Below are 15,000 nucleotides of genomic sequence, written 5' to 3' on the forward strand. Positions count from 1 at the left end.
CGTAAGCCCCGTTCGTATTCAGGCATGGCTAAGAGGCTTTATGGTCAAATTTCATGGCTCTTTGTCTCACAAGTCTCAACGGATATTCTAAACAAAAAAATGTTTAAATTAAACCATAAAGACTCGTACCCATGTGTGAATATTGATATATCGAACGTGGCCAAAAACATTTCAAAATGGCGACCTTTCGCGAGGGAAAGCTCGCTATAAAGAAGAATGGCCGTTTTCAGAGCACAGCAGTAAAGAGCAAAACAAGAAACTTTTTCAACTCTCACAAAACAAAAAGTCGAGTGATAGCCTTGATGATGCTAAAGAACATTTAAGTTCGACAGTGAAAGTGAAACCGCGCTATCGGGGAGACGTGTTGTCGAGGGGTCGAGCTTGATTTACTTTCTGTTTTCTCCTAAACGAGGTTGGTGACCTATCTTTTTTTTGGCATAATTTTATTCTCTTACTGATCTTCTTTGCGCTGTAAAAAAATTACAAAAAATTTACGTCAGAAAAAAAAGTTACAGGAAAGATAGTATTCGTAGCCATCACTCGTGGACACAAAATTGTCTCCTCGAGATCACGCACCCGAAGAACATTCGTAGTCAGTGCCTTTTTAAGACTTGTGCCTGTGCCATAAAACAAACATTAAATTATTCCTTTTGAGCAACACAATTCACCTGTTTTGTTATTTCAAGAATTACGTCAAAGCTGTGCTTCCTGTTCCTGCAAAACGTAGCCTGAACCGATGGAATAAACTTGTCCTTGATAGATGAAGGCGCAATGCTTAAATGAGTAACTTGAGCAAGTTATGTCTCTCAAACGAGCTTGGTGACCTACTTTTTTGATTGCACATTTCGAGTCACCATAATATAGGGAACAATCGAGAAAAGTTTTAAAAAAATCTTACGACAACTGCTATTACTAAGGAATCACCTTAAGTGGAAGGTGGGTGCCTGGAATACCCAGGGGCTTCCACTGTGGCCAGCCAGCCCCTAGATAGAAGACTGCCTCCATGGCTGGCAAATCCCTGCAACCCAGCCATGAGCCCCCACTCCAGGCACCCATCACACTGATGAAACAGTGGAAGGAAGAAAAATATGGGATGGGAGGGGGGGGGGGGAAGATGCTAAAGGAACCGCTCCACAGAACACTGCAAAAATGCTTGACGAAGAACTCACAGATCCTAGCAGTGTACAAAGCTACAACGTACCATGTGAGCCTGCACTTATGGGATTGACCGCTGGATGTCCGCTAAGCTTGTGGGCTGCTTGACTGCTACGCTTGTGGACCGCTTGACCACTAAGCTTGCAAACCGCTTGACCGCTCAGCTTGTGAACCCCTTTACCGCTAAGCTTGTGGACCGCTTGACCGCTAAGCTCGTGGTGGTTAACTTAGTTAAATTACATTTAACCAAATTACATCTTAGACTCTTAGCCGCATTGCAAGGCTTCTGCCTAACAGTGGCCCGGTCACCTGGGGTGCCTTGTTTGCGAGCGCAGGCGACCAAATTTCTGAACAAGGAGCCAGAGCAGGCGCCTAACTTATCACAAGGTGATTCATCCCCACTTTCTCCGAAATTTGATCCCAGCTGGAGATTAAGCGATGAAAAAAGCGATATGGTTGGAGAGAGCGTACAATACCACTCAAAAGTAAGTTAATCTTTGGAATCTTTCTACATCTACTGGTAAAATACCATATTACTATTTGTTTGTCTCCCCAAATCTTGAATAAGCACTGTTTTCTCTTGGGACCATTGTAAGTCCCAAAGGAACAGGAAACAATGCGGATGCAAAATTTGGGGGGACAAACAAAAAAGTCATAGATTTTTACATGTATGGTACTTTCTGACTCGGCCAATTGGAAGTAGAATTTTTGAAGCTTACCAGGTGTCATTCCAGGGACATTATAAGCAGTTTGATTTGGAACAGGACCAGTTGCAGTTGCTACTCCACTTCCACCACCCATAGCTGCCTGGTTTTGAGGAGCCACTTGGTTCCCTGCTTGACTTGGACTCATCGATGGCATTTGACTGGGCTGTGATGGTCCACTGCCGCTCAACATACCCACACCTGTGGGTTTTGAAACAGGTGCCTTGCCTTGGATTGCGCCGCGAATATGTTCTGGAAGGGGTTGGTTGCGTGCCAAAAGCTTGTATGCCATGATCTGAGCTCGCAATTGAAGCAGCTGTGGTGAGGAGAAAGGAAGTGCCTTCTGTGTTGATGATGACAACATGCTTGGAGCAGGGGAACCTCTTGATTGCATGTCTCCCATTGACACACCAGGCATGCTTCCCATACTCATAGAAAGTGAAGGACCAGGAGGTTGATGGCCATGACCAATATCTGCCATGTCAAGATTTGGAGGTTTTGATCTCATTAATGACAAGAGCTGTGAATAGCGAGGATCAGATTCCATGCCTCTTTCTTGCATTGCGTGCATAGCCTGCAGGTGCAAACAAAATTAATGATTATCTTATGCAATTTAACTGCTGCAATTCAAATCTCCCCCTTCAACTGACGAGTGGAATTGTCTGGTGTTAAGGGTGATGGCTCTTAACTACCAAACCGTTGCTATGAACCCATTCAAATAGTCATTTCTTGAATTCCTTAAATCTACAGCAATCATTTTTTGCCAAGTGTGTTGTATTTAATGGGGACAGTGAGTGATTAACCCATTGACTCCACGGGGGTTCCCCATTGACGAGTAAAATCGTCTGGCATTAGACAGTCTGGGCCAGAGTTTTTCAGTGAGTGATTAATATTCCTTTGTATGGTTTGACTCAACTATGTTTGGTAAAATCACGTAACCAAAACAGAAAATGCCTAAAAATTCAGCGAGTTAACCCTTTGACACCCAAACTGGCCTAAACCGGCCAGACTTAGTATTTTACTCTGTCTAATGCCAGATGATGTTACTCGTCACTGGGGAACCCCTGGGAGTCAATGGGTTAACTACGTTTTTCACAAATTTTTAATGCAACAGTATGAGAACATTTTAGCACAAAATCTGTAGCATGGATTTTAAAATAAAGTTGTTGTTTTTGTTTTTAAATGAAGTCATAAGGCCCTCCTTTGATACACTTTTCAAATTATCATTTCCTTTTTTTGTCCAAATAGAAATTCCATGCTACAGCTCACAAAAAATTATGGGATTATTCCCATCCAGTGAAAAAAGAAGGCCTCTCCCTGTCGTTTCCTGGGAGCATTTACTTGTTTTTCACTGAAATGCAAGGTTGTAGAACCATCCACATGTAACCTTTTTGTCGGGCTCTTTGACTAAAATGCTTCCTTAGCAACCATTGTCTTTCTGTAGTTAAGTGCCACCCCCCTTAAAATTCAGTAAAATCTACATGTACAGTATGAAGGGGTTTGCATTTAGGGCAGTGATACCCTTATATTACAGCACTTGAAGCTGCAACCGGATTGGTCGCCATAGCGACTAGAAAAATAATGGCTGCTAAAATTATTGCCAAGTTCGCCAATTTGGCGACTGTTCCAGTATGGAAGTGGCGTTGTCATGATCAGTATATTTTTTTTAAAACTCTAGATCCAGACAAAATGGAAAAGCTTGATAATATACCCAAGGAAGCATTGTCCATGAATCTCTTTTGCAATTCTTACAGTTTTCTTTATTCTCTATTTGTATGAAGAGTTGAAGGACAGCGAATAGATGTACACCCTTAAGAGCGATCATAAAGCGGCCATCTTTGTCTCAAAATGGTCAGCAGTTCCTTCATTCATATAATACTCCACAGTGTGTCATCATTGTTGGAAAAATGACAACCAACATATTATGTTTGGTGACCTTTCTGCGAAAGAAGGTCGCCAAAAGGCAACTTGGAAAAAAAAACTGAGCGTCAAGCACTGTATTAATCCTAACACAATTTTGCTCAATTTCAAGGTGCTTTAAAGGCTTAATTAATAAAATCACTATCGTTTGTCAATTAATTAACACACCTTTTCCAGGCGTTGCATGTTTTCTGGCGTATACTGGAATCCTGCCATCGTAGCCATGTTGCTTGACAGTATTTCCTGGCAATCTTTTTACCTGAAGAGTTCCAAAGGACAATGATTGAAAAGAAAGGCACAATAACTACAAAGCTATGTAAGGTTCAGGGTGTTGTTTTTGCAATTCGAGGTCACACTTTGTATTAAGGGAGCCACAATGCTGGGTTTGGGGCAAGCACGTTTCTTTTGCTTATCAAAGAGGGGGTTTCCAATCAACATGACATTGGCACAAGTTCATCTGTGGTAAGGGTTCATATCACTTCTGATTTCTAATTGATACCAGTATAACTTTACATGCACTGCACTGTTATGAGAATTCTTGTATAACTTAAGAGTAAACTTATACTGGTGCGACTTTCTTTGGTACGTGTATCATATTTTCCACTGGTATCATGAAGCAGTAAAAAAGAACTAAGACAAACCCAGACTGAAATGAAAGTCAAAGGATTTCTGCAAATACCGCTGAAAAACTCTTACAGGTACGAGATTTCGCAAAGTTTCTGTGCCTCAGTACTTCAACAGGTTGAACAAACATTTCATGAGGCGGCTAAGAAGGCTTGCACTGCTGGATAACTTTACTGTACTTGTTTTTAAAGAAACCACCGAAAATGGCAAACATTCAAGGGGATGTAACATATTGCAGCTAAATTGTGCTACAATTGTGCCCTCTAGGCGAACACGTATCTTCAGATGGAAAGAAAATTCACAGCAAGAAACAATAATTGTTTCATTTCTTTATTTACCGGTACTTTAAAAAGTAGAAGTAGTGGGAAAGTGGCAACTGCTAACCCTTTTATTTTGAAAGAATGGAAGTTGAAGACTTGTCACAAATGTGTTACTTCTCCAGATATTTTAGTCAAAAATGCGATTGTATTAGTTGCAATTTAGAGCCCTGTTATCCTGACGTCTTTACCATTCTGACTTGGGTAATACTTTTCTACTTACTTTATCATATCAGCAACATTTAAAATGTCCAGCTGCTAAACCCTTTTGATCTCTCAAAGAAAACTTTCATGAAAACCTTGACTACAGCTGCACATGCATAAAAGCACGCTCTCCGAAAATTTGTCTCGGCAGCATCTCCAGGGATGTAGCTAAAACTTTGGTAAGACAGTAATGTGCTCTTAACAAGCAGGTACTTCAGAATTTTCACTCTGTCGGCAAGAGTTTGATGAAGTACAGACAGCTACAGCAAATTTGAAGAATCTTTATACCAAGCACCTCAGAATCTCCTTTCCTCCTTTTTCCTGCCGACATTTCAGCTTACACATTGTTGCTCAACACAGTTGAAATACACAACTTCATTTACTTTATTTCCCATACACAAAGTAGAAATACCGCTGACCAATGAGCTTTTATGCCAAACACACAAAATGTACTTCAACACACTTCTTCCAGACAGCGCAAAAATGAAATAATGTTTCACTGAAGATATTTACAAGGGAAGCAGAAGCTATTTTGAAGATCATACTACCGAAACAGTTAGACTGTTTTTTCGGAGAAGAACGTAACACTTTCCGTTACCGACAAATGTCTTTGAATTATGCGCATGTGATCAACAAATGACACCATATAGGTAAGCGCACATGATCACATTCCTAAGCGTCTGAAGCCTGTGAGAAAAAATGGCGCGCTATTCCGTGAATTGTAAGGGAAGATCTTTTATTCAGGAAAAAAGTATAGGAGAAAGACTGAGATAACATAATCAATGACATTGATAGTTCCTTGAAGCTGACTACCTCATTTTCTTCGGTCGTTATAATTTCACACCTATCTCCTTTGAGAAAGGAAATATTATAAAAAACTTTCAGTTGCAACATGTTTTGATTTTCGGAAGATCAAAGCGACGAGCGAAGGAATGTTATGACGTGTGGATACCTTTTTATGAAATAGCATAAAGCCATGTGACCCAAAACATTCCCGTTTGTCGCCAACGGCAACTATCATGGCAGTCTCTCAAAAAACAGTCTACCAGTTTCGGTAGTACATTCTTTTTTCAGCCAGGAAATCAACCTTGACAGCTGAGTATTTTCCTCAGCTCCCAGTTACTATCTAATAGGATATTTAAATGATCACGCCATTTGACTATAAGTCCCCACTGGGAATACAAAATTTGAATAAGAAAAGAAAAACCAAATTGAATTCTGGTAGTTGTGTAGTCAAATGATGCTATCGTGAAAGTTCCCTATTCCCTGATCTATCACGGTTGTCAGATGATGTTATTGCAGGGGAGGATCAATAAATAGCCAACAATAATTTTACACCTAGTTTACTGACTAAATAATGCAGACAAAGTTGTTATCCACCTTTTGAACAACCGACGCATGGCTGGTTGCAAAAGCACATAGTCATCAAATCAAAATCTGCCAGCCCTTAACAAGATGGTGGCTTAAAAAAACACTTTTATTACAACTGCACATATTTTTGGGCAAGCCAGAGAGTGTTGTTCTTTGCGGTGTTTCTTTATTTGGTGACAGGAATGCGTTGCACATGCTACCCGGACGCCAATTTGAATAATCAAGTCAAACCATTAATTTTCCCTTCCCGAATACAAATTCTGCTTGTTTAATGATCAATATTTACGTAAACGAAGATTCTGCAAAATTGAAACACCGGTTTCACTGGTAAAGAGGAAACGACAACAGAGGTAAGTAAGTCTTGATTTGAAAAACGTATGCCAAGTGGGTCGAAGTTTAAATACACACATGTGCAGTCTTCGATATAACGGGAGACATATAAAGGTTTCAAACATAATTTGGGAAGGTTAAAAGGTTTTAAGTACTTAAGTTCAGTTTTATAACCGAGAAAATGTCCCTTACCTGATGAATAGAGGTAAAAAAACACGCCAGTAATACTTCAGCCGGCCGAGTTGAAGCAAAGTGCCATATATGCACTTCGTGATTGAAGCAACACGCATGTACAGATAGTCTCGTCTTGAAGTGCACACAAAGCGAACACCCTACCCTGCAGGAGCAGTACTGAATGCCAGCCGTCAGGTTTAATATCCGCTGTGAAAGGAAATTTTATCAAGGCTGCTCTTCTCTCTCCTTGATTTACCTTAAATAATTGTGAGTCCGATATATCTTTTATAATCCTTTCCAAATATTGCCATTTTAACAGCCGTGTTCACCACCCAGCCAAGATGGCGTCATTTACCGTGAAAAGGTCTGATGCGTTGGAGAAAAATAACAGTTAGAAAGTCTTTTAAACAACGATATGTCAATAAGGACGAAAAGAAAACTGATAAAGGTTTAAAAAAAAAAGATCAAAATGTGCCGAGACCCGGGATTATTCAGAGCTCATGCGAGCTCTCCGGATTTAACCAGGGACCTTCAGATCTTCAGTCTGACGCTCTCCCAACTGAGCTATCTCGGCAGCTGCATTCAAAACGATCAAATTTAATTATTTAAACTAATACACATTACAGATTCACCCAATATATAACTGCTTTCCAATGCACCTAAGAACTCTTGTTTAGGCCTAAGCTTAGCTTTAATGAATGCTTAGGATTCTTTCTGTATTGGAAAAACAATAACCTGTGACTTTCGACCTGTGATCTGGTGGTCGTCTTTGAAAAGCACTCGAAATCGTATGATTACCTATACTAGACTGTTTATTGTTTAGACTGGCGCAATCTTTACGTCAGTGATTGTTTTGTGATATTAGCTCACCTTGTCGCTTTTATATATTCATATGCTTACAAGTATAAATGAAGAAATACCTAAAATTGAGAAAACATACCTTTAAAAACATCCACAAGTTTTTCGAGTCCGTGACGGACAAGCCAGTCTTTAACGAAGGCCTTCTCTTTTCCTATAAACTCTTCCATGTTAATTCGAAAACACGTGTGTCAAATGCCCGGGGGTCGCCCAGGGGTAGGCCAATGCCCAGCCCCCGGGCCGCGATAAAATTGCGAATGCTCCACCCCCGGGACTGACAACTTGAGCAAATGCCCCGCGGTTGCCCGAGGATGGGGGGGGGGGGGGGGGGGATGGGCACCGCCGGAATTGACTGATGCATAACGCTGTTCACGTTGTGCAGTGTATAATGTAGCCACAGATCTTGAGGGGTTGTTACATTATTTTAGGGTGTTAAGGCCTAATTAGGGAACATCTTTAGTTTGTCGAAAATGGTAATGAGGAATCCCTTTACTGATCTGATAAAATTATCGTTACATCACAAACAAGATGATTCTGATCAAAAACGGCCTTTATCTATGAGATTTGCCATAAGCTTGACAAACGTAGGGCGGACGTTTATCAACATTACCCAAATGCAATCCGTTTTAATCTCAGTGTCCATGCTTCTCTTTCCTTTCGTTGTATTTCTTTTATGTTTTTTTGACGGTTTTAAGTGGCTATTGCAATGTCTCATTCTACTTTTAATTTTTGGGAATTTTTTTCATCATTTTTCGTGACATAGCCCCTATAACACATGTTATAACAACTGAGATCGCTGAGATGTTACTAAATTGTTCAGAGCTGGGTACAATATACAGCAACGATACCTCTGGTATCTCTCCCTTTCATTGTATCGAATGAATAAAGTTGGTATTATTGTTGACTGGCCACTTCATTGAGCAAAACGTCCGACCGCCAACTGAAAAAGAAGAGCGGACTATGGGGACGAATAGAATGCCCACTTTCCCAAAGCGCGCATGCGCATAATACTAGGTAACCACAAAGCGTAGCGTTGCCTTAGAAAGCGTCGGAAAGCAAATCAAACTGCAATGGAAACTTTATCAAAGGGCCGAAAATCTTACATATCGAAACATTCAAAAATGCGAAAGCGTTTTATTCCAAAGTCAAACACTTCTTCAAATTTCAATGATCTGTGAAATTACTGTATATATTTTGAAGTACGGGTTAAAGACGAAATTTGCATTTAACTGCAGGAACAATCACAGGCGCCCCAAGCTCACAACGCGATTTTGCAATGCATAACTATTTTGTAGTAAGAGAGTTCAATGGTGAAAAGAGTTAAAAATTAAGTTAAGTTGAAAAACTGAACGTCTTTCTCTCGCAATAAACTTTCCCTACCTCAAATATGTTGTTCACTTTTGTTTTGTGTCGATTCATTAGCCATTGCTGATATAGTGAAATCAGTACTCCTTTATACACTCTCAAGTGAGGTACTGATTTCACTATATCAGCAATGGCTAATGAATCGACACAAAATAAAAGTGATCAACATGTCTCCCATTCAGCCCGGACAGGGCTTAACTTCAAACTTGCCTACGCTTTGCGAGTTCACTTCTCGACGATACTAATTGAGTGCATCGTTGAAGCTTTCGAAGTTATATTAAACGCAATTCAACTTTGATCGGAATCTAGCGTGTCGTTGAAACTTTTTCGAAGTTATATTAAACGCAATCAACGATCGAAAATCGATGGCAGAGATTCTGTATGTTAGGTATTTTTTATTTTCGTTGACCATTCGAAAGACTACTTAAATATATTTCCAGATAAAAAATACACAGCAATATGCCGAGGAGGGTGGTATCACCGACCAGCGGTCGAAGAGAAAACGGTTTGGTTAGTCTGAAGTATCAGCTGTCTCCTCGCCCACATAGCTTGTTGCGTCGTGCACAAGTGAAATCAAAGCAAATTCATACTTATCAAATCATATTGCTGGGTTTTTGAGGAGAGGGGAAAACCGGAAAATCCGGAAAAAAAACCTGTCGTAGCTGGATCTGGGATTCGAACCCAGGCCACATTGGTGGGAGGCGGGTGCTCTCACCACTGCACCACCCCTGTCCCAAAATGATCCATGAATGTGTTTAAACACACAAAGTGCGGGGTATAAAGGCAAAAAAAAAAAAAAAAGGCCGAAGGAGATATTCAAATGTTCACGAAGATCGCGTACGTATGTAAATAAAAGAAGGGTCATCCAAATTCTTGTCCGTCTCAGTTCCAAATTCAAAGTTCCATGAGTGTTTAGTCAAAAAGGTTTTTAGGTCGGTCCGGTGAAAATTTACAAAGTCAATCCGAAAGTTTAACAAAGTTCGGTAATCCAAATAAACTTGAGTCCAATCCAGTGTTCCAAATGAGTTCCAGAAAAGTTCAGCAACGTAGCAACGTGCACGTGGTTCGATAAAGACGAGAGTTCGTCGATGAACTCGCGGTAAAAACACAATGTGCACTCCACTCTCTCCTCCGCAGAGGAGAGCATTCAAATGTTCGTCAAATATTCGCCAAAGACTTCCTCTGTGTTCAGTTCCGGGAGCCTGAGCGGAAGAAGCGAATCACAAATTTAAACAGAACCATCGATCCGAATTCGCTGCTCGTGATTCCTTTGCAATGTAGTCCAAGAAATTATTTCTTGATTTTCCAGGAATGATGATGCATTGATTGTGATCATTCCAGCCGTTAAACGCATTCTGGTTTCAAGGGAATTCCCAATTGCGGTTCTCCTCGCTACCATTCCAAGAGAAGACGGTTCAACAACGATTCTGTTTCTACTCGATAACATGTTGCGAAGATCAAGTGATACATAAATAATCAAAGAAAATAACATTTTAATAAACAGAGCTTTTTCTCCCGTGGAAAACAGAATATTATCATATGGCCCGCGCGGGCTTTCATTGGAAAACTCTTGGGAAATTCCCCGTATGAGCGCAGTACTCATTAGCGCGAGCAGGGCCGGAAAAAGCCGTACAGCCCTGCTAGGAAAACGTACTGCTCCGTGCGATGCACGTGTAGGGGATTTCGTCGTTTTTAAACATCCACGTAATTTACAGCCAGAAAAGCAAATGCAAACAACGTATTACTACACAAATTTTCGGGGCAGATTTTTGTTTTTTATTTTGTCCTAACTTGAGTTGAGTGAGGCTCCAGCACTTGGCTAAGTAGCCTGACTTCTGGCTGCTATACACAATTGTGGTCTCATTCATACAGAAGCCCTTCAAGCTAATCCTGCCAAGCCGACCACATGCTGGAAAGGGTCAGACCACAAAAATTTGGGGGTGTGGCTAGACCCATCCTTAACAATGAACACACATATCAATAAGACTTGTAGTATTGCATTTTATCACTTGTATAATCTTCGTAGAATACGAAAATATTTATCACAAGAATCGGTAGAAATTCTCATCCATACATTAATTTACAGTAGAATTGACTACTGTAATAGTCTATATCTAGGTTTACCTGATTATCAAATCCAAAAAATTCAAAGAGTACAGAATGCCGCAGCTAGGCTTGCATATAATGCCGGTAAATACTGTCACATAACACCTTTACTGTTTAAACTTCATTGGCTGCCTATTCGTGAACGCATATTATTTAAGATACTTTTAATTACGTATAAGGCTGTTCATGGGCACGCCCCTAATTATATCAAAGAGTTGATTAAATTTAAGAAGCCTGGAAAATACAACCTTAGGTTAAATAGTGATAATTTATTATTAGAAATAGAAAAAGTGAAAACATATACTACTCTTGGAGACCGCGCATTTCAAGTCGCCGCTCCAAAACTATGAATAACCAACCATTTAATGTTAGAAGTTCATTATCTTTACCATCTTTTAAGAAAGCACTTAAGATGTATCTTGTTAGAGAAGCATTTCCTTAAATATTTTAATTGTTTACACAACGCATACAATTCTTTTTTTAGATATTAAGGCCAGTTTTTATTTTTTATGTTATTCATATAATTTTAATTAGTTATTAGTTAATTAGTTATTAGTTATTATTAGTTACTAGTTATATTATATATTTGTAATTAGTTTTTAATGAATTTAGTTCTGCGCAGGTGAAAATGTAAATTGATACTTGCACATTATAAGTAAATAAATTATTATTATTATTATCATTATCATTATTATTATTATTATTATTATTATTATTATTACCACAACACCGGGAACACTGTCCCCTACTCTTTTCGAATAGTGTGTGGGATCTTTAACGTCCCACAGAGTTAATGAACAAGGGTTGTGAGACGGGACCTCCGGCTTATCGTTCTTATCCGAGAAGACTAGAGAGTCTAACCATTTGCAGATGTAATTACAAAGGCAGCACTTTCTCCTCAGTTATTTATAGACCCTGAGTGTTGGTCCGGCCGGAGTTGAACTCATGACCTCCCGCGTGACAGCCCGGTGCTCAACCAACTAAGCCACCGGTGCGCGGTCGCTTCATCTTCTGAGTGCTCATAAATAGTGTAAAGAGCCCGCATGCTAAAATACTTATTGACTGAGTTTAGGTCGGGCCGGACAGGAAAATATTTGGCCCTCGGACATGGCACATGGCTCTCGCTGCGTTGCATCCATACGCCATGACCTTGGGCCAAATATTTTCCCGTCCGGCCCTCCCACTCAGTCAATAAGTACATAATATCGACAGGTTAAAGTACAGATCACTTTTCACAGGTCACTCGTCACAAAACCTTTACAAAACTTAGGCCTCATTTGGCCTAAAAACGATGTTTAGGCCCAAAGTTAGCCAATTTCAAGGTTTTGGGTTGCTTTAGGTAATGACCTGTAACTAGTGACCTGTGGAATGTAACCTTTGCTTTCAACCTGCCGGAATTCTGTAGCCCACTTGATGTCCAATGGATACAGATTCATTTAAACAGTCATATAATTCTTAGGGCACTTTCCATTTCACAAAACTGACTGGCCAGCCTGGGCATTTGAAACGACTAACTCTAGAACACCTTCAAATTAACAGACGTCAAGGATGATATATACTCCTCCAGAAGGGATTATCATGCAAGTGTTCCTTCAAATTGTTGAATTGTCTTCGCAAACTGACAGGTCTGGCCTACAAGTTCTGATAAAAGGAAAACGCCCTTAGTTTCGGGGAACCTGAAAATGGCGACTAAAGTAATGTGGGGGCGCAATGTAAAGTGGGTGGATCATCCTTTAAGTGAAGGCCACTATGACAACGGATGACACAAAGTTTGCCCTGGGACATTTTGCACAGAGATTTGTTCTATGTTGAGTTGGGAACAGTTTCTATAAAATAGACATCTTTAAATCAAGATTAATGTTCGTAATCTCTTCTGTCTTTATCAGCCAAGGTGATGGCGATAGCATAAATGAAAATATGTCACCTAACATGGTGACCTCTAATAAAAACAATAAATGCAATTGTTCCTCAAGTTGGCCACATAGAGATTGTCATTATGACTTATGGCAACACGAGAAGGATAGCTATGGTTGAAATACTGTCCCTCAATTTTACTCAGAAACGTGCCGCTCAGGGTGAAGAGTTGCAGCCTACGGTTAAGTGCATCACACACAATTAGTCGGTTGTACTTGTCAATAACAAGTCCACAAGGCCAATTAAACTGACCATCATCGGACCCCTTACAGCCAATGTCATGTAAATACACTCCTGTTTTGTCAAATACCTTCACACAATTAGCAGAGCTATAAGAAACAAAGAATTTGTCTTCATGGTAAATAGCACCGAATGGGCATTCATCACATTCTGGGGAACTGAAGGATTGGAGCAAGTCATTCCCCTCAGGGGAGAGGACCTTGACTTTGTTGTCCGAACTGTCAGTTATGATTATCCGACCATCATATGAAATAAAAAGGCGTGCTGGTTTCGCAAAATGCTTATCATTAATGTGTTTGATAAACTGACCTTCCTCACTGAACAGAAAAATCTTATTCTCGCTTTCCGGAACTAAAGTCAGCAGGTCACCAGAGTCCGTAAATGCCACGGAATAAGGTTCACCATCAAGTCTGATCTCCCTTTGAAACTTTCCTTCACAGCTAAAAAGTTGAATTCTTTTATTTACAACATCTGCAACTGCAACCGTTCCAGTTTTCACACTCACATCAATGTCTGAAATGCGCCTAAACTCTCCTGGTCTGTTCCCACGTGAACCAAACAGAAAGGAAAATTGATATCGACGATGATGAACCTGCACAACCCAGGGGCTACCAGGAAGCGGCTGTCCATTCACTTGGATCTCGACCATGTGTTTTCCTGCACTCTCTGGTGTGTATGTCACTGTGTATTTGCCGTCTTTGGTGTCTTTGTTGTCTGTTTTGAGCTGATCACCTTCCGGAGTTAAAATACCGACTTTGATTCTATCATCTTGTTGATAACATTGCAATCCCTCTGAATCCTTCGTTCCGATTACAACATATGACTGTTTTCTTTCTTCTATTTCCTTGCTGTCTTGATGTTCAGTAAAGCAATTTGCGGGATCAGTCTTGGTGACAACAACTCGATCCGTAAGATCCAATTTCTTTTCCACAAAGTAATGTACATGCGGCGATTTGTAAGGATCAGGTTCTGCTGTATTTAACAGTTCGTTGCAGCGTTCGAGGATTGCGTGATTCGTTTGTAGAATTTCAGCGCTCGAGTTTCTTTCTAAAATACTCAGGCCTCGTTCAAAGCAAGTTTTCAGTTGGGTGATAACCAGCTCGAGGTTTTCCAGTCGTGCTGCGTGATGTTTCTGTCGCGCTTCATAAATTTCGTGAAACTTTTCCTTCATTTTCTTCTCATGTTGTCGCAAGTCACGAATCAATTTCTCGACAGTGTCTGTCATTTTCTTTTCTTCGTTCATAATTTCAAGGTTGCTTTTGTCGTTAAGATCAGTTTGTTTCTTAATTTCATTCTCATACCTGACAATTTTCGCTTTCACTTTGGCTACAGCGTCGGCCATTTGCATCTTTTGTTCTTGTGCAGCTTTCTGAGTTTCGGACATGGTGTGTCGATTATGTCTCACCAAACTGCACTTAAGGCAAATCAGAACTTTACAGTCCTCGCAATAAAATTCGAGGGGTTGATCTTCATGATATTGTTGGGAACACGTCAGGGGTCTTCGGATCAAATCTTGCACATCTTGAGCTTGCAAATTGTCGATCAAAACATTGCGATGACCCCTTGAGGCCTTCAAGCGTTGGTGAGCTTCAAAACAAGATGCACACAGAAAATTCTGGCACACGAAACAGTAACATGTTGCTGTGTTGTCCTCTTCACAACTGTTGCAACTTTGAGACTGTACGCTGCCATCTTCTAGAGCGAGAACATCCACCAAT

The 15,000-nt window shown here is 40.3% G+C and overlaps 2 protein-coding genes across 4 annotated transcripts in view; both read right to left on the reverse strand.

Moving 5' to 3' along the window:
• LOC137973438 (transcription activator BRG1-like) overlaps window positions 1-6,926 on the reverse strand; it is a 55,766-nt gene extending 48,840 nt beyond the window's left edge. For all 3 annotated transcript variants that reach the window (XM_068820242.1, XM_068820240.1, XM_068820239.1), the window contains exons 1-3: window positions 6,818-6,926; window positions 3,948-4,038; window positions 1,875-2,433 (exon numbers count right to left, since the gene is read on the reverse strand). In XM_068820242.1, coding sequence (XP_068676343.1) covers window positions 1,875-2,433; window positions 3,948-4,004 — 616 coding nt within the window. In that variant the 5' untranslated portion in view covers window positions 4,005-4,038; window positions 6,818-6,926. The remainder of the gene's footprint in view (window positions 1-1,874; window positions 2,434-3,947; window positions 4,039-6,817) is intronic.
• Window positions 6,927-10,549: 3,623 nt separating this feature from the next.
• LOC137973443 (E3 ubiquitin-protein ligase TRIM71-like) overlaps window positions 10,550-15,000 on the reverse strand; it is a 4,725-nt gene continuing 274 nt past the window's right edge. Inside the window, exon 1 of the mRNA XM_068820259.1 lies at window positions 10,550-15,000. This exon is cut by the window's right edge and continues 274 nt beyond it. Within this exon, the coding sequence (XP_068676360.1) occupies window positions 13,068-15,000 (1,933 nt within the window). The 3' untranslated portion in view covers window positions 10,550-13,067.

This window comes from Montipora foliosa, chromosome 10 (genome assembly GCF_036669935.1).
Source record: "Montipora foliosa isolate CH-2021 chromosome 10, ASM3666993v2, whole genome shotgun sequence".
NCBI classification, from domain to species: domain Eukaryota; kingdom Metazoa; phylum Cnidaria; class Anthozoa; order Scleractinia; family Acroporidae; genus Montipora; species Montipora foliosa.